The sequence below is a fragment of the Cervus elaphus genome, chromosome 29 (genome assembly GCF_910594005.1).
Source record: "Cervus elaphus chromosome 29, mCerEla1.1, whole genome shotgun sequence".
In the NCBI taxonomy this organism is placed as follows: Eukaryota; Metazoa; Chordata; class Mammalia; order Artiodactyla; family Cervidae; genus Cervus; species Cervus elaphus.
Window position 1 is genome coordinate 60,960,570 of NC_057843.1, and position 19,959 is coordinate 60,980,528.

Here is a 19,959-nt window from a genome sequence, read left to right on the forward strand (position 1 = left end):
AGATGGTGCAGTCAAAGAACAAATAAGCTCCTCAAACTAACAAGAAACCCAAGGAGAGGGTAAGCTACTCAATTTGGGAAGAGGTATGAGAAGAATTAAGGTCCCCACTGAAATTGCCCTCTATGGATGCCAACTTATCATCATTAGTAATATTTACATAATACTCTGGGTAAGCAGAGTAGCTTGTTACTTTACCTCTATTAACACACTATTTTAGTTCTAATAGTTCCCAGGTGGTACCAGTCTGCTGATCTAAGGACCACACTTCGAGTAGCAAAGCACCAGGCATTTTCCATTTGCTCTTGCAAAAGCTCTTTCCACCCTTTCCAAAAACCTTACTCGGGTACTGTTATTATCACCAGCACTTTAAAGATCAGCACTTGGAGTTGAAAGAGGTTAAGTAACTTTCCTAAGGCCTCACAGCAGTCTGTGATAGGGCTGGGGCTTGAGCTCAGGCAAGCGGGCTCCAAGGAGCTGGTCCTGCCCACGAGGCTAAGCTGCCGGTGGTCTCACAGCAGCCTGCCGCTGAGGTGTGGGCGGGAAATCCTGAACTAGGTCCTTGACACCTGGACTCAGATCCTCGTTCCGCCACTTGTGTGTTGTGTGACCATGGACAAACTGCCTCACTTCTCTGAACCCGAGTTTTCTCATCTGACTACCTTGCAAGGTTGTCAGGGGGTAAAGTGAGATTATACATGAAAAATAAAGTCTAGCAGTCCATTTATATACATATATATATATATATATATGCAGATATAGTTAAGGTTTAGCAGTTTATATAAAGTCTAGCAATTTATATATACATATATATGCATAGACTTTATAATATGCATATATGTAAATAAAAAGCAGCAGTTTATTTATATATATGCATATTATAAAGTCTATGCATATATATGTATATATAGATAAAATGCTAGACTTTATATATATAAACATGCCTGCCTAAGTACCTTCTGTCATGGCCAACACTTTTCGACCCTGTAGACTGTAGTCCGCCAGGCTTGTCTACCATGGGATTCTCTAGGCAAGAATACTGGAGTGGGTTGCATTCCCTCCTTCAGGGCATCTTCCCAACCCATGGATCAAACCCATATCTCTTATGTCTCCTACATCGGCAGACAGGTTCTTTACCACTAGCGCAACCTGGGAATATATATATATATGTATGTATATATACATACATATATATATAATCTATATGGGTGCTCAATATTATATATATATAAATCCTCAATAAGTGACAGCTTGTATGCATTAGCTGGGACTTGAACCTCGGTCTTATAAGGCCTAATTCCATCACTCTCTTCTCTGCAACTGAACCTCTATTGGGAAGTATTCCAATCTGGTAAACTAATCCAAGTTGTAATCCTTGTCTGTTTTCTAATCTGACCACAGATCTTAAATGTGTTGAGTGTTTGGACAGAGGCCAAAAGACACAGCTCCAAGCCTTTCCTCACACCTGCTTCCAACCAGCAGACTGTTGTGGATGGAGTCACCTCCCACCAGTCCGATGGCAGCAGCACTTCTGGGTTGGAGCTGCGTTTCCTGGTTCACTCCAAACCCCATTCCTGTCCTGGAGCCCTGGGGCAGATGCTCATGGAAGACCCATATCCTCCAGGGAGCCCAGTTCCTGGAGACTGTAAATCAAAGCAGATGGCAAGTTAGATCCTACTCGGCCTGAGCCATCGACTTGTTGGAGACCATCTCCCCTCTCTGTGTCTCAGGCCCCCCGTGTGTAAAATGAGAGAATCAGACCAGGCTTCTGCCTCTTAACTTTTGGCTTAACTTTTTAACTTTGGATCCCTTTGAAAATAGGGAATATCTGATGAAAAGCTTTGGACTAGTTTACACACTCTAACTTTCAATAGGAGATACAAGACTATCAATTTCCCTGAGTTGGGCACCAGCAGAAGGAGTTCCGGATTAACCAATATAGGATTTCAAATCTCTGAAATCACTTTAACATTCAGGTATCCATAGAAACATAACTTCTTCACAGAAGCCTTCCTAAACCCCTAAACCAGACTCTACTAGTATAAGTCCTTTTAGCACCCTGTAATTTTTCTTCAAAATACTTATCACAACCCTAATAAGTTGTCTTTTTATTATCTATCCATTCCATCACACTGTCAACACCATGATGTCAAAAGTGTCTGTCTTATAACAAAGATTCTCTCCATGACCAAACTCTAGACGGGTTCCTCCAAACCTTCTTCTTGACTAGGGCTCAACCATGGGCTGTAAAAGCTATAGACTCAACACAAATGATTTTATCCACCCACTTCCCCTCACATTAAAAATACTTAAACACTAACATAGTTTCAAAGACTATGACCCTGGGACTTCCCTGGCAGTCCAATGGTTAAGACTCCAGGTTCCCACTGCAGGGGGAGCAGGTTTGATCCCTAAGAGGGAAACTGAGATCCTGCACGCCATGCAGATCAGGCAAAAAAAAAAAACAAAAAAAAAACTATGATCTCTTAAGTGCCTGCCTGAGAAAGCTCAAGGCTATCCAAAGAATTTGCTGTTTGTTCTGTCCAACACCTAACCGGAGGCCCCTGACCACCTTTCCTTACAGCATTTACTAAAAGGGGCTTAGAGTTGTAAATCTTTCTCTGTCCCTTAAGATGTGTATATATCTCCTAAAATTCAGGAGTATCTGTCTTAAAGACCTGGAAGCCATTCTTTTAAAATGCAATTGTCAGAAAAGACAGGGCCTCTGTTTCCCAGCCACAGCAGGAGCATTGAATCTGACTTTGATGACTGCCAGCCAACAGACATGTCTGGGCTAATCATTTACACTGACCAATCCTTTGTAATTTTTCACTTCTTCGACTCTACTTAAAACTCCCAGTTAGCTCTGTGCAAATCAAAGTTGAATGAATCCATACTGGACCCTCTCTCCTAGTGCAATAGTGTGTTACTGATTCAAATCTGTTCTTCCCACTTTAACTAGTTGTTAAAGTCCAGCTGTGTTTATCACTGATATGCGCTCATTATATAGCGTGCCTATCCCCTAGCATGGTACCTGGCACATCCCAGATGCTCAATAATATTTCCTGCTGAAATATGTTGATTAACATCACCCATTTGTTCCAGTTATCTATCGTTGTGTTACAAACCATCCCAAAACTTCATGGTGTAAGACAATCTTATTCTGTTCATGGATTCTGTGGGTCAGGGGTTTGAAGACCACACTTCTCTGGTCTATGATGTCTGGGGACACAGCTGAGATGATGTGAAATGACTGAGGAGGATGGCTTCTTCACTTCCAAGATGGCTTCTTCACTCACCTGTCTGATGCCTGGGCTCTCTGGGGTGGCTGAAGGTTGGGTTCAGCCGACACTGTTGACTGGGTGTCTGCCTATGGCCTCTCTAGCATGATGGCATCAGGATAGTCATATTTCTTTCCTGACAGCTCAAGACTCCAAGAACAGTGGGCCCATGAAGTTTCCAAAGGTGGAAACTTCATGGCCTTTTATACCTAACCTAAGAAGTTAAACCTAACTTCTTTGCTAACTTCTTTTCTAGTGTAAACCTAACTTCTTTGCTACCATATTCTATTGGTTGAAGCACTTATAAGTCTGCCTTGATTCAAGGGGAGGGAGTTTCAAATAATTTGCAGCCTTGCTTTATTTATTTGTATTTATTGATTGGCTGTACTGGGTCTTGTTTCTGCATATGGACTTTTCTCTAGGTGTGGTGGCCGGGGGCTACTCTTGTGTTGTGGCACGCGATCTTCTTATCGTGGTGGCTTCTCTTGTTGCAGAGCATGGGCTCTAGAGCACGTGGACTTCTTTGGCTGTGGCTTAAGGGCTCCAGAGTGCAGATTCAGTGGCTTGTGGCACACAGGCTTAGTTGCCCTGCAGCATGTGGAATCCTCCCAGACTAGGGATCGAACCCATGCCTCCTGCAATGACAGGCGGATTCTCCACCACTGGAGCACCAGGGAAGTTCTGCAACCTGGTTTTAAAATCACCGTAGTATCAGAGTCAGATTTGGGAAGAATTCTCTTGCAACTAATCCTCAGTGAGGATTAGACTTGAATGCCTAGAACAGAAAACCCATAGAAACAGTGGCCTCAATACTATAGAAGTTTATTTCTCTCTCACATAAGCAAAGCCTGGAAGGAGACCATTTGGACTGGTTCAGTATCCACAGTGTTAAGGAACTGGACTCCTGCCCTGGTGTTTCACCATTTTCAGTGCATGACCCAAGGAGGTTGGTTGAGCTGCAGTCTTCATAGCCACAATCCAGCCAGCAAGGAAGAAAGGTAAGGAAGTTTCCTTTGAGGACATGACTCAGAAGCCCCATCTGACACCACCACTTATGGCCCATCAGTGGTACAATTAAGTCACTTGGCCATGCCTAGCTGCAAGGAAGGCTGGGAAATCTAGTCTTTATTTTGGAAGATCATGGGTCCAGAAAAACAAGCAATTTTTTTTTTTTTAAAGGATTCTACTGTTAAGGAAAATGAGAAGATTGGATGTTGGCAGATATCTAGCAGTCTCTGCCACACCTTTTTATCCTGTTCTATTTTCTGTTCTGCTACTGATCAGCAGTGGGCCTGAACAAGATGCTTCCTCTGGCCTGGTTACCAAGTTCTCTGGTAATTAGGGATGAGGATGCTGCAATCTAATGAAGAAGTTGAAATGATTAAGCAAATAAAGTGTCAAGGCTCTGATTTCAGGGAGGAGAACTGGGAGCACCACCCAATCAGCCTCCTTTCTACTTTTCTGGGTGGTTTTCCCCTGGGATTTCTGGGAGCAGATTTTGAAAACTCCCAAACAGATTTGCTAAGTTCTTTCTAGCAAGAAGACCTAAAGAATTCATGTCTGTTACATTTTGGGAGTAACTTCTCTCTGCACTTAACCAGGCTAAGCCCTCCATCAAGTATTAATACTCTCCCACTGAACTCAAATAGGCGCCTGCAGAAGTGAGTGTGTGACACAAAGTCAGCCATGAATTGGGCACTTATTCTGTGTCTGACCCTGAACCAAGTTCTGGGATCATAAAGTTACCTCAGCCTTAGTGAAAACTGAAAGTGAAGTCGCTCAGTCGTATCTGACTCTTTGGGACCCCATGGACTGTAGCCGACCACGCTCCTCCCTCCATGAGATTTTCCAGCCAAGAGCACTGGAGTGGGGTACCACTGCCTTCTCCAAAGGATCTTCCCGACCCAGGGATCAAACCTGGGTCTCCTGCGTTGTAGGCAGACGCTTCACCATCTGAGCCACCAGGAAGGGCTCAGCCTGAGTCCTTTACGTTCTTTTTGCTACAAGGCCAGGTTGTGAATTAAACACAATTCATTCCCAGGTAGCGCTAGTGGTAAAGAGCGCACCTGCCAATGCAGGAGACAGAAGAAATGTAGATTCGATCCCCAGGTTGGGAAGATCCCCTGGAGAAGGGCATGGCAACCCATTCCAGTATTCTTGCCTGGAGAATGACATGGACAGAGGGTCCTGGCGGGCTACAGTCTGTAGGGCCGTAAAGATCCACAGGGTCGTAAAAAGTCAGACACGACTGAAGTGACTTAGCACACAGTGTGGCAAGAGCGTTGGATTGTGTCTCTCCCCACCCAGAGATCTTTACAGATGTAATCAAGTTAAGATTACACTACAGTCAAGCTCTAGAATCAGGGCTGGATTAGGGTGAGATGAATGAGGTGAGCTGTGTAAGCACAAGGTCAGATTCTGCCTTTATTAGAGTGGCCCACATCGAATGACCTTAGAAGATAAGTAGAAGGGACAAACAGGCAAAATCAGAAGAGTGTCATATGAGTATGGAGGCAGAGATGGGAGTAAGGCAGTCAAGGAATGCCAAGGATGGCTGACAAGAGTGGAAGAGACTCTCTCCTGGAGTCTTCGGGGAGAGTGTGACCCTGCTAATAAGACTGATTACAGACCTCTAGCCTCCAGAACTGAGGGAATAAGTCTGTGTTGTTTTTAGCCACCTAGTTTGTGGTGCTCTGATACGGCAGTTCTTGGAAACTAATAGACATGGCCGGTTTGAGTGTCCTGGTTGACTAGGCTTTAATCCTCAGTCATTCAATCAAACAGTAACCTAGATGTTGTCTTGAAGGCATTTTGTAGATGTGATTAACATTTATGGTCAGTTGACTTTAAGGAAGGAGGTTGTTTAGGTGAGCATGATTTCATCAGTTCAAGCCCTGATGAGCAGAACTGAGATTGCCCTAGAAAATAAATTCTGCCTGTGGGCTGTCACAGAGTTTCAGCCCGTCCTTCCTGGTGGCCTGCCCTCTAGATTTTGAACTTGCTTGACCAGTCTCCACAACTGCATAAGCCAGTTTCTTGCAATAAATCTCAGTATATCTCTTACTGCTTTGTTTCTTGTGTGGAACTCTGACTAATATACAAAAGGATGATGTGAACTTCAAATACGTTTACCTCAAAAGCTATGGAATTGCTGAAGGCTTCATGGAGGAGGTGGCTTTTGGCAGGGCCTTGAAGGATGGGTAGGAGTTTGTTAGATGGGGAAAAGCTTTTCCAACAGAGGGAACAGCCTGTGGAAAGGCCTGGAAAACATGCCTCCTCTACCCTCAGTGATAGGCTTACAGAATTTGGAGTCACATTCTGGGGGCCTCTCCAGTCAAGCTGAGGACGTCAGCACTTGTCCTGGAGGCTAGGGAGTCTCCTTTATTTTTTGTTCTTTTTATGTATCTCTTTTATTTTTTACTTTTTAAACACCGAGATATAATTTTCATGGGTCCAGTGCATAGGTTTTAAAGAAGAACTTGGTGAATTTTTAGATATGTATATATCCATGTAATCCCCACTACAATCAAGATATAGAATCTGGGTTGGGATTAGGATGAGGTGAGTGAGGTGACCTGTGTAAGCCCAGGGTCAGATTCTGCTTTTAAGATTTTGATATTTTGTTCATCATGGACTTTTGGCATTCGTTTTGATTTTGAAAACTATTGTTTATTTTGATTACTTAGGTTTATTTGGCCCACATTCGAATTTTCCACCTTGGAGAGAGCCCCATGCCTCACTATAGTTTCAGTCAGTCAGTTCAGTCACTCAGTCGTGTCCGACTCTTGGCGACCCCATGAATCGTAGCACGACAGGCCTCCATGTCCATCACCAACTCCCGGAGCTTACCCAAACTCATGTCCATCGAGTCAGTAATGCCATTCAGCCATCTCATCCTCTGTCGTCCCCTTCTCCTCCTGCCCCCAACCCCTCCCAGCATCAGGGTCTTTTCCAATGAGTCAACTCTTCACATGAGGTGGCCAAAGTATTGGAGTTTCAGCTTCAGCATCAGTCCTTCCAATGAACACCCAGGACTGATCTCCTTTAGGATGGACTGGTTGGATCTCCTTGCAGTCCAAGCGACTCTCAAGAGTCTTCTCCAACACCACAGTTCAAAAGCATCAATTCTTTGGCGCTCAGCTTTCTTCACAGTCCAGCTCTCACATCCATACGTGACCACTGGGAAAACCATAGCCTTGACTAGATGGACCTTTTAGACCCTATTAAATATTTCCAGCAAGCCTCCCTAGGGAAACCCTGGAGCCAAAGCCCAGGGTACTTAACATGAAGGGATGGCCTGGGGGTGTGTGCAATCATGGGATGGGTGCCTATGCATGTTTTTCTCAAGGAATAGTTCATTCCTTTGATCAATTTCTTGGAGGCATCTATAAAGTGAGGAATAAGAAACAGACTAGGTATTGACTAACAGGGAGCCAGTGGAGGGTTTGTTATGCAAGATATCAAAGCAATATGTCCTAGGTCGGTATACCTGCAGGCCTCAATGAAATAGCCTGGAGTCAATTAGCCTCACTGTGCCTGGGTCTCCTCATCTGTAAAATGGAGTAGTCCAATCCTCTCTTACTGGACCTGCATTCGATCTCTGGGTTGGGAAGATCCGCTGGAGGAGGGCGTGACAACCCATTCCAGTATTCTTACGTGGAGAATCCCCAAGGATGGAGGGGCCTGGTGGGCTACAGTCCATGGGGTCGCAAAGAGTCGGACACGATGGGCGGCTAAGCGCGCAACAGCACAAGGGTCAGAGGAGATAATGGCAGTGAAGTCTGTAGCGCCCTGCACAGCGCATTCGGCCAACACTTACGGAGTCCTTAGGCCGTGCCAGGAGCTGAACTGAGCCTATCCCTTTTTAATACAGCCCACAGTTCGGCGAGAAAAGTCCGCGTCTCAGCCAGCCGGCGTGGGGACCCTGCAAACGCTCGTCGCCTCTGCAGGCGGGCGGGGCGGGAAGGGGGGGGGGCGCAGGGGGCGGGGCGGGGGCGGCGCGGCGCGGCGGTTCCGGGATCCGGGTCGCGGGCTGCGCCGCCGCCTGGGGCGCGCCGGGCGCTGGCCGCAGCTGGCGGGCGCATGTTGGGGCGTGCGGCGCGGAGACGCTGCCCGCGAGGGCTGCGGCGCGGCCGGGAGATGCTGCTGGCGCTGTTGGCGTTGCTAGCACTGGCCGGGCTGGGCTCGGTGCTGCGGGCGCGGCGCGGGGCCGGGGCGGCCGAGCCCAGACTGCAGCGCTCCGGGCGGCGCGACCCGGTCCTGCCGCGGCCGCCGGTGCCCGAGGACGCTCTGGGCGCCCACGGCGAGGCAGTGCGGCTGCAGTTGCAGGGCGAGGAGCTGCGGCTGCAGGAGGAGAGCGTGCGGCTACACCAGATCAACATCTACCTCAGCGACCGCATCTCGCTGCACCGCCGCCTGCCCGAGCGCTGGAACCCTCTGTGAGTCCGCAGGTGGCGGGAGGCGCAGCGCCCGCGGAGCCTCCGCGTCTCAGTTTCCGCGGCGGGGTGGGACCCGCTCTCCAAAGACCTGAGGAACTCGCGTCTTGTTGAGTCACTCGCAAGTGGGCAGTGAAAGTGTTCATAGGGGGTGGGAGTGAAGAAAGTTTTTAAAGTGTTAGTCGCTCAGTCGTGCCCGACTCTTTTCGACCCCATGGACCGCAGCCCACCAGGCTCCTCTGTCTATGGGATTTTCCAGGCAAGGATACTGGAGTGGTCTGCCATTTCCTTTTCCAGGGGATCTTCCCGACCCAGGGATCGAACCTGGGTCTTACGTACTGCAGACAGATTCTTTACCGACTGAGCTACCAGGAAAGTTTTAAAAAGTGACAATTAAAAAAAAAATCTCGAAAAACTACAAATCTGCAGACAGGTTTAATATGAGACTGTTAGGGCGCCCTTCTTGGGTTGTAAGGGACCCCCGACCCCTAGTCTAATTCCTCCTGAAAGCTTCTGCGCTGGCTACGCTAAGGACCCATGGGTTTCAGACAGGCTTCATTCACTCATCTGTGTGTGCCCGTGGGCACCAGGCCCATCGGCACCAGGCCCATCAGTGAACCAGGAGTGAAGGGAGCCTCCAGCAGGTGAGGTGAGAGGTGCCTAGAAGGGCAGGTCAGAACCAGCAAGCCTCCTTCCCCCTCTCTGGGAGCTGGATTCCTCAGCTTTACTATAAGGAAGACAGGGAGGAGCAGCTGGTGGGAAGGGCTCCTTCTGGCAGCGGTTCAGCCTAGCCTGCTCCTGTGGGTGACACAGCCCTGCGACCTGTGTGGTCAGAGGCCTCATTCCTGGTGGAGCTGTTGGCTGGAGGGGTTGTGCCCACTGCTTAGTTAGGAAGGGAACAGGCTGGCGGGTGGAGCCTGGCCTATCGCCTGTCCTCTTTTGGCAGGGGTCTTCCAGGTCCCTGCTGGAGTCCCCTCCTTAAAGACTTGGCGGGAAAGAGGGCGCAGAGAGGAGACCCTGGGAGAAGCCAGCGGGACGGCTTCCTGTGCCCCGACACCGACACCGCCCTTCCCTGCTGCTTGCCCTTCCTGCTCACAGGTGTGGAAGCAGGCCTAGGTCAGCTGACTCACTCAGGGCCCAGAGCTGGAAAGTGACTAACTGGCCTTGGGGGACATGGCCCTCCTGGCCCCTTGGGCACTGTGCTGATTTCAGGATTTTAGGGAACTGCCCTGTGGATTCTTGGCCAGAGAGAGCATGGATGTCTGCAGGGAGAGACCCAGCTCTGCAGCCATCGGCAAAGTGCGGATGGATTGGCACCTCACTGTCTCTGCTGCTTTTCAGGATCTGCTCGTGTCTAGCCTATGCTTTTACCTTAGGCATTTTCAGTGTTTATCTTTTTGAGCAGAGCTTTCTTTGTTAGGATTGGTAGTAGTTCCTCCCCTTCAACCAAATGGTTGAACACGTTTATCTCCTTGAAACTCCACAGGCGCTCACTGAGGCAAAGTCTAGGGGAAGTTTTCAGGTCAGACTCAGGGCTCAGACCCAGTTCCTAGGAGATAAAACCCTGGCTCTTTTGCTCATCAGCTCTGCGATGTTGGGCAAGTTACCTGGCCTCTCTGAGCCTCTGCTTCCCAATCTACAAAATAAGGGATGAGTAGAAATAACACAACCTAGGAGTTGATGAAACACCTGATACCTGGGAGCATACTGTGTACTCAGTTCTTATTTTTACTACTTCCCAGTTGCCAACAGTACCCTCAGGAGGTTGCTTTTAAGAGTCATCCAGGGATCGGTCATAAAGTTTTTCTTTTCCGGGTTCCGGCTTCCTTTATCATTCAAGGTTGTGAAATCTCTTTGAAACATTGTGGGGTTTATGGTATCCCGTCTCCATGGTGACACAGCCGCCCTGTGTCCTGTCAGGATTTGCTTATAGAGCCTGCTGTTGCTTTGACCCTGGGAAGTTAATCCAAACCCAGCGTGATAAGGAATGTGAAGGCCTCTTGCCTTTTCATTCCTGCAGCAAGGCCTGTTGGATCATTCTTGCTGAGCTGGAGAGAAAGGTGAGCTCCACCTGTGTTAGTCTCAGCCCAGCCAGGCCTTCCGATATAACTGAGGTGTAGCCAGTCAGGGCCTTTCATGAAGACTCACTTGTTTACTCCATACAGGAAGGGAGGACCTGATAAGGTCTTGAGATTTTAGCCTGAGAAACTGCAGTAGCAGCTTAGGAGTTCAGTCGGGATCTTGATAGGGAGAGGGTTGGAACTATAATCAGTAACAAGCAGAGGTGTGGTTAGGATCCTTGAATGTCACAGCAGAAATGGCCCTGAGGGAGCATCCAGTCTTGCTAGAGAGGATAATCTGTGCCTCCAAAGTAACACACGGATCTGGAGCAGAGTCAATCTAGAACCAAGATCTTTTATTCCCTCCTCCCTTTCAAGATGGAAGCAATTACTTATCTATTAATTTTAATTACCAAAACAATACATGCTCACTCTAGAAAATTTTTCATATACAGGGAAGCAAAAATGAAAAAATTATTCATTAAACATACCACCCTGGGGAGAACCACTGTTAACATTTTGCTGTGTATCCTTCTAGACTTTCAGGTATACAAAATAGATTTTGAAAAAGATACACATGGGTGTGTGAGTGAGAACATATTCAGACACGAGTATATACAAGGCCCGCACAGATTTGTAACCAACAGGGGATAAACCTGTTATCATAGGCAAGGAGTTAGGAGCTACCATGGGACTATTTGGCTTGGTTCTCCTGGTGTCTGCAAGCCTTAATAGCTGCTAGAGACATTTTGAAGTATTGACTCTAATTCCTCGAGATTTGACGTGGACCCCCGCCCTTCTGCAAGGCTCATTATTCGCACGCCAGTGGATTAGCTCACAGCTTTTATTTATTTCTCTTTTAGTTACGGCACTGAGTCCAGGAGGAGGAGGATAACAGCACATCCTTGCGTAGTAGTTTAGAAAGTGTCGGGTTTGAAAAACTCTTTCACAAATACTGTCTTATGTGAGCCTAGCAAAGACAGGGGATTTTCACTCTGAGATGGTGGCAGGCCAAAGTGGGGAGTCAGGTAGCTAGGCTTGTGGCCTTGGGGAACTTTGAACAGTTTTGTAAGGGACCTTCCGCAGAACAATTAGGAAGAGTTTTGGGTCGGGCCGAGGCTGGGGCTGATGTGCAACTAGGGTTGAAAGCCTAGAGCCTGTGAATTTTTCACTCCGAAGAGGAAGGATGGGTGTTTTTGAGGGTGTGGGAGAATGCCAGGATTAGATAAAATGGGGCTTGATAACAAGTTAAATGCAGTTGAAACTAGTGGTGAAATCACATCCAATTTACAAAGTAGATGGTGGCCAATAATGTACCAACACTTGGGGGAAGTTTTCATGGATCAGTTCTTGAGGTAATCGTCTTCTTCATTCCCATTTGCATCCTTACCTGTTACTTCAGCAGGATAGAAAGTCGGGGTGACGGCGCCCTTGGGGCTGTGTGTTTCTACCGCACATATGTGGGGATGCCACGCATGTGCATGTCAGCTGTCTGTGCCATCGCTGACGAGTTGTGAACCACTGGTTAGAAAAGCGTGTAAATAAAACACACAGGTTTTTGCATTTCTTGAATGCTTTGCTCTGTTTTTAGCCTCATTAGTGCTATAGTTGCAGGTGTGTGTCTGAGTTTAAGGACCAGGACTTGGGTGGTAGGATGGCAAAGAGTTTCAGCATAGCTCCAAGCAGATAATTCAGCAAAAAGTAATGTTTGTGTCTTGCAGGGAGTTGGTTGGGATTTCTCTTTTTGCAGAGAGGTAGCCTGCTTGTCTGTTCTCTTAACATTACCTTTGGAAAAACATCACACACGGGGTGGAGTTTATTAAACTGTTGTTTCTCTGCTTTCCCAATAAAGTTGTAAACTGAGGTTTACTGGTTCTTGTTAGACCCATCTTGTGGTTGTCAGTATGGCATCCATTCTTTGAATCAGTACTTTAAGCCTATAGAACAGGCTCTTTTTAGTTAAAATTTTCATGATGCTTTCTCCTATCCTTTCACTTCTTCTGTGACCTTGGATTTTAGGCATGTCTCTAATCAACATATTGCTGGATTTTGTGTTGTCACTGAAAAGAAAAATCCAGACTGACAATCTTTAACGAAATATTTATGTCCATTTATATTTACTGTGCTTACTGAAACTTTAGTGTTTGATTATGCCCTCTTATTTATGCTTTCTGTTTATTATGCTTTTTCTATGTTTCTTTTTCTTTTTTTTAATACTGCTTTTTTTAATTGATAGAGGTCCCCACCCCCCCACCCCCCCGCCCTTCTGGTTCCATTTTTCTCACTCTACTGATTTGGCAGTTATCTATTTCCAATCTTTAGTGGTAAATTTGAAAGTATATATTTATATATTCAACTCAAAAAGGTATAAATTAATCAGTGAATCTTGGAATGCCTTAACATTGATCACTTACTTTCCCAGTTTGTATGTCATTTTATTCCAGTATTTTAATTCTGTCTTGCTTTTTAAATCAACACATTGAACATTTTTTAAAATGCAATATTTGTTTACATTTATCCATAAATTTGTCTTTTCTTCCCATCATTCTTTCCTGAATGGTGGTCTTTGTAGCTTGGAGATCTTTCTGGAATTCTTTTCTTCTTTCTGAAATATATCATGTATTTCTTGCTGTAGACAAAGTTATTGTTGTAAACACTCAGTTTGACTTATATGAAAATGTTTTCTTTTTTTTGTTCTTGTTCTTGAAAAAGAGTTAGGTTGGGTATTTAATTCCAGGTTGATAGTTTTGCATTTGAAGATAGTATTCCACTGTCCCCTGGCTTGCTCCATCACTGTGAGATGTTTACACTGAGTTAAATTTTCCTGTTATTTTTGTTTTTTTGTCCTTCATTTGAGGTTCTCTTATTTAATCGTAATAAGCACTTATTCATGCTCTATGTCTGCTACTTCTAATATCCAGGTATATATATTTTCTTGTTGTTCCTGGACTCTGCGGACTTTTGTTTTTTCTAAGCTGATCCATACATTTTTTTTTGGTTTGATCCATACATTTAAAAGTTTTTTTAAAGTATTTTATCAAGAATTTTTTGAGTGTCCTTTACCACATGTGAAAGTGTGAAAGTGTTAGTCGCTTAGTCATGTCTGTTTTTCGACCCCATGGACTGTAGCCCCCCAGGCTCCTCTGTCCATGGGATCCTCCAGGCAGGAATACTGGAGTGGGTTGCCATTTCCTTCTCCAGGGGATTTTCTTGGCCCAGGGATCAAATCTGGGCAGAGCCACCATCTGAGCCACCAGAAAGCCTAATCTTTCATACTGCCATGAGTGGAAGTCCTAAGAAAGAGAAAGAATGAAAGTGAAAATCACTCAGTCATGTCCGACGCTTTGTGACCCCCTGGACTGTAGCCTACCAGGCTCCTCCGTCCATGGGATTTTCCAGGCAAGAGTACTGGAGTGGGTTGCCATTTCCTTCTCCAGGGGATCTTCCCGACCCAGGGATCAAATCCAGGTCTCCCGTACTGTAGGCAGACGCTTTACCACCTGAGCCCCAGGGAAGTCCTGGGGAGAATAAGGAGATATAATAAGGACAGCTGAGGGGTGCAGTTTCTGTTACCCTTGTTGTTCTGTCACTAAGCATGTCCAACTCTGCCACCCCATGGATTGTAGCATGCCAGGCTCCTCTGTCCTCCACCATCTCCCAGAGTTTGCTCAAATTCATGTTCATTGAGTCTCTGATGCTATCTAACCATCTCATCCTCTGCCGCCCCCTTCTCCTTTTGCCTTCAATCTTTCCCACATCAGGGTCTTTCTCAATGAGTCGGCTCTTTGTATCAAGTGGTCAAAGTATTGGAGCTTCAGCATCAGTCCTTCCAATGAATATTCAGGGTTGATTTCCTTTAGGATTGACTGGTTTGATCTCCCTGCTGTCCAAGGGACTCTCAAGAGCCTCCCTTCAGCACCACAATTCGAAAGCATCAATTCTTTGGCGCTCAGCCTTCTTTATGGTCCAACTCTCACATCCATAACATGACCTGGGGGGCCCATGGGCCGGTGGAGGCGGAGTTATATATGTATATGTGTGTGTGTATTCTTTTCCATTTTGGTTTATTATAGGATATTGAATACAGTTCCCTGTGCTATATAGTAGGACCTTGTCATTTACCTGCTTTACTTATAGTCGTGTGTATCTGCCAATCCCAAGCTCCTAATTCCTTCCTCCGTCTCCTGCATTCCCCTTTGGTAGCCATAAGTTGGTTTTCTGTGTCCGTGAGTCTGCTTCTGTTTTGTAAATAAGTTCATTTGTGTCATATTTTAGATTCCACATATAAGTGATATTTGTGTTTCTCTGCTAATAGTACCTACCTCCTGAGACTGTGGAGGCCATTAGATGACTTAATACACAGCTAGTGCTTAATCTCATCCTAGGGGAGATCAGTCCTGGGTGTTCATTGGAAGGACTGATGCTGAAGCTGAAACTCCAGTACTTTGGCCACCTCACGTGAAGAGTTGACTCGTTGGAAAAGACCCTGATGCTGGGAGGGATTGGGGGCAGGAGGAGAAGGGGACGACAGAGGATGAGATGGCTGGATGGCATCACCGACTCGATAGACATGGGTTTGAGTAAACTCCGGGAGTTGGTGATGGACAGGGAGGCCTGGCGTGCTGCGATTCATGGGGTCGAAAAGAGTCGGACACGACTGAGCGACTGAACTGAACTGAACGGAGTGCTTAATTCAGAGAAGGCAATGGCATCCCATTCCAGTACTCTCGCCTGGAAACTCCCATGGACGGAGGAGCGTGGTAGACTGCAGTCCATGGGGTCACTAAGAGTCGGACACGACTGAGCAGCTTTACTTTCACATTTCACTTTCATGCATGGGAGAAGGAAATGGCAACCCACTCCAGCATTCTTGCCTGGAGAAACCCAGGGATGGAGGAGCCTGGTAGGCTGACGTCTGTGGGGTCACACAGAGTCGGACACGACTGATGCGACTTAGCAGCAGCAGCAGTGCTTAATTATGTCTGGATTTAGCATACCTCTGAGTACTAGACAGGTTGCATAGAAAAGCTGCCATAGCCCACTAGAAGCATCAGAAAGAACTAATTGCTTGTACTACATGAAAGAAATGTATTTTTCTGAAACCTAAAGTTAAAGATTTTTTTAATCTTTAAAACAAAGAAAAGCTAAAAAAACAAAAAACAAAAAAACAAAGGAAAGCGAACATTTAGTTCCACATGTGCACATATCCAAAGAGAAATGGTGGAAATAATGACAGTGAGGTTTTCAAAATGAAATTTATTCAATTTAAAGAAAGGGTGAACATATTCAACAAAGACTTTAAAAATGGTCCACATCAAAAAAAAGTCTTTAAAAAAAGAAATAAAGGATGCAGTCTTGGCGAAGGCCCAGTAGTGGGGTTGGAAAGGCGTGGAGAGATGGGAGAGGTGTCAGGCGGGGAGAAGTGATAGTACCCCCTCCTTTCTGAGTCTGCTGAGTTTGAATGTTGCAGAAATCTGAAAATCACTTTAAAGTTTAGAACCAGCATCCTGCAGGTCAAGCTCATTAGGTATCATTTTAGAACCTTTTAAAGAATCTGCTGGGATTCTACTGGATCATGGGGGACCCTGGAAGATCCCAGCAGGTTATTTGCCATTCTCCAGAGGGAGGCCCTGAGACCATGACCTGTGTTCCATTCACTCCATCCCCAGCACCAGCCTGGGCCTAGTATACAAGTCACCAGTGGGGTCTTAATTCCTGAAACTGTGTTGTATTTGCAGGTGCAAAGAGAAGAAGTACAATTATGATCAATTGCCCACGACGTCTGTCGTCATAGCATTTTATAATGAAGCCTGGTCCACTCTCCTTCGGACAGTGTACAGTGTCCTCGAGACCTCCCCAGACACCCTGCTGGAAGAAGTCATCCTTGTAGATGACTACAGTGATCGAGGTGAGCCCCTGACTTGGGCTCTTGGAGGAGCCTACTCTTTGGACTGTGCCTGCGAGGCGGGTGTGACGCGGGTGCATAGAACCGGCAGGGAAGGATGGGCTTCCTGCATCTCCCTGCGCCTGGCCCCTGCCCTCGGGGAGCTTGGAGCTGGGTAGGGGGATGCCGACGCCATGGCAGAGTACTCTACCGCTCAGCGCCATAGGAGGCAGAGGGGAGGTACTCACCTGCCGGGGTGCTCAGGAGCGGGTGGTTGCCCACAGTCTTGAAGGCTGGGTCGTTTGTGGACTGCAAATGAGGAGGGAGGGCGTTTCCAATGGAGGGCACAGGATATGGAAGGGCTTAGAGTAGAAGTGCTGTGTGGACTGTGCCGGATCTGCAAGTGGTTCAGGGAGGATGGGGAGCCGGCTGTCTTGGGAGGAGCAGGGGAGGAGCGGGAGGAGGGCGCAGGACTTAGACTCAAGGCTGAGGAGCTGGGGCTTTGTCCTGAGGGAGAAACCAAGGCAGCATTTCAAGCAAGAGACCCGTCTGCTCTTTGGGGAATCCCTCTGGACTGGAGTCTGGAGAATGGGGTACTGGGAAGCTCTGCAGGGAGACCAGGGGGCTGTGGAGGTGACCCAGGTTGGAGGGGTGGGGAGGGCAGGCAGGTGGGAGGAGGGATACGCAGGAGGCAGCATCTGCAGGCCTGGAGACTGGCTAAGCTGTGAGGAGGACCCTCGGGCTTCCGGCTGGGTCTCCGGGGAAGTGGTGGCGCCCTCTTTGAACTGGAAAAACCACAGGGCTTTGGCCTTGAAGATACTGACTTTGAGATGAAATAGAAAAGGGGCCGTCCAGACAGAAGAAGAACTGAAGCCAGGGCAGGACATCCATTGAAAGGATGGTCGGTGTTCCTACAGGCCTGACCAGTGACCTGGGATCCAGCAATTCACATGCAGTCTGAGGCTGGCCCTTTATTTTTCAGGAAGCTTTTTTTGAGTGTGTGCTGGGTGCTGGGGATTCCATGGGAAACAAGATAAGTCCCTGCCCTCAAAAAACTCACATTCCAGAGCTGTGGGTTGAGATGGTCAATAAACACACGAAGAACATAACACATGCATCACATAATACAACACGCTCTCTCTCTCTCTCTCTATATATATATATATCTCACACATACATCACATAATACAGTACACAGCATGCCATAATAGAACATGATACTATACTACAGCATGGGTAGAAAGTGCCCTGAAAGAATAATGGGAATAGGAGAACGCCTAGAGCTTGGGGACCAGGACTCTCTGGCTGATGGAGATCACGGAGGCCTCTTTAAAGCCAAAAGCTGCAAACTCTGGGACGGTGAAGGACCCGGAAGCCTGGTGTGCTGCAGTTCATGGGGTTGCAAAGAGTGAACACGACTGGAAACAACAGTAAGAAGAAGGAGGCAGCCCGGTGAAGGTCTGGGCAGGGGGCCGGGCTGGGGGCAGCAGGTGAAGAAGCTAAAACAAGCAGCCATTCTCGGCGTCAGACCACCAGCCAGTGGGGGGTGACCTGGGGGGTGGGATTGCGGGGTGGATGGGGCCAGATCAGGTGGGGCCTTGGAGGACAATAGAAGGAATTTAGCTTAAATAGGAGCCTGTCGGGAGCCGTCTGAGGGCTGTTGGGAGAGTTGTAGGGCTGCTAGGTCTTGGGGACTCCGTGCTGCCCTGCTGAGACAGGCTGACTGATGTTGGGGCTTGGGGGGTGAGGATGGAAGGAGGACAGGTGTAGGGGCTGCTGTGGCCTTGCCTGGCTGCGGTTAGTGGTGTCAGTGAGGCAGTAGTCAGATAAGCCTAAGTGAGGGGAAGTGTCGGGCCTTCCCACGGGGAGAGCTCTGGATGTGGCGCTGAGCCTGCTTCCCACCCAGTCCCCGGCCGCTGGGCCCCCCTTCAGGGCAGAGCCGCTGCCCGTCTGCCGCTTCAGGCCCTGAGGCTGGTCTGTCTGACCTCAGAGCCCGTGTGTCTGTCCTGACTGGTAGGTGTGCTGTTCTCACAGAAACACAAAATAACAGTGATTTACGGGAGATCAAAGCTGATTTCTCTCTCTATTGCCAATCTGGGGTAACAGGCTTGGACAGGTGTGGCAGCTCCCTGGTGTCAGGGCCTGGCTCCTCCTGCCCTGAGTTTCCCCTTTCTCGAGGACGGCATGGCCCGGGCTGGCTCTTCCCCTCCTGTTTACTCCTGGCAGTCCGCTCGGAAGTCACCCTTACATCCCCTTGAGTAGAACAGGGTCACTTGGCAACACCTACTTGTGAGGGAGACTGGGCACATCTCTGTGGTGGGTGGCCGTGTGCTCAGCTGAGAGGCATGGGGAGCGGGAGTCGGGACAGCTGGCATCCCCCTGGCAGCACACAAGCGAGGCTGGAGGCTGGGGCCTGCGGTAGTCTAAGGCGCGGAGGGACGGGGTCTGCGGCTGGACTGAGCTTTCCCGTGAAGCTCTACCATAACCTGTCGCGGCACCCCAGGCACGTCACTTGTCTTCTGATTCTTGGTTTCTCCTCTGTGAATGGGTTTATCTACACTTAAATCAGGGCTTCCCAGATGGCACTAGTGGTCAAAAACCCGCCCGCCAGTACAGGAGACATAAGAGACTTAGGTTTGATTCCTGAGTCCGGAAGATGCCCTGGAGGAGGGCATGGCAACCCACTCCAGTACTCTTGCCTGGAGAATCCCATGGACAGAGGAGCCTGGTGGGCTACAGTCCACAGAGGCACAGAGTTGGACACGACTGCAGTGACTTAGAACAGCACCTTTAAAGCAGAGATTTGTGGTGAGGAATGAATGAGGTCACGTGTGGCACGGAACCTCATGTAGCAGCCAGCATGTAGTAGGCGTGTGTCTCCATTTTCTCTCCTCCCAGGGTTGTTTTAAATATGCCTGTGTGCACTCTGGTTCTGCATCACACCGCATAGCCTAGAATCCCAGCTCCAACACTTTGCAGCCATATAGCCTTGAGCACGGAGCTTAACCAGTTTCAACCTTGGCTTCCAGTCCTGTAAAATGGTATAATAGTAGTTCTTACCTTTCAGGGTCATTGGTGAGGATTAAATGAGGAGGTGGTAGCTTGTTAGGACCTGGCCCATTGCTGGCACCTGTTCAATGATAACTTCAGTTTTTAGGAAATATTTTAAAAACTGTAAAGTGCCCGAAACGTTCGGAAATGTATTCATTCAGAAGTAGACATCAGATGATTTTCTTTTTATGGGACGAAGCCGCTGCTCAGCAGGCAAGAGTATGGTATGACCCCTTCAGCGCAATTCAGTC

General features: G+C 47.7%; 1 protein-coding gene across 2 annotated transcripts in view; it reads left to right on the forward strand.

Moving 5' to 3' along the window:
- Window positions 1-8,288: 8,288 nt before the first annotated feature.
- The window catches only part of GALNT12 (polypeptide N-acetylgalactosaminyltransferase 12), a 32,976-nt gene continuing 21,305 nt past the window's right edge, over window positions 8,289-19,959 (forward strand). For both annotated transcript variants that reach the window (XM_043891103.1, XM_043891104.1), the window contains exons 1-2: window positions 8,289-8,716; window positions 16,512-16,681. In XM_043891103.1, coding sequence (XP_043747038.1) covers window positions 8,361-8,716; window positions 16,512-16,681 — 526 coding nt within the window. In that variant the 5' untranslated portion in view covers window positions 8,289-8,360. The remainder of the gene's footprint in view (window positions 8,717-16,511; window positions 16,682-19,959) is intronic.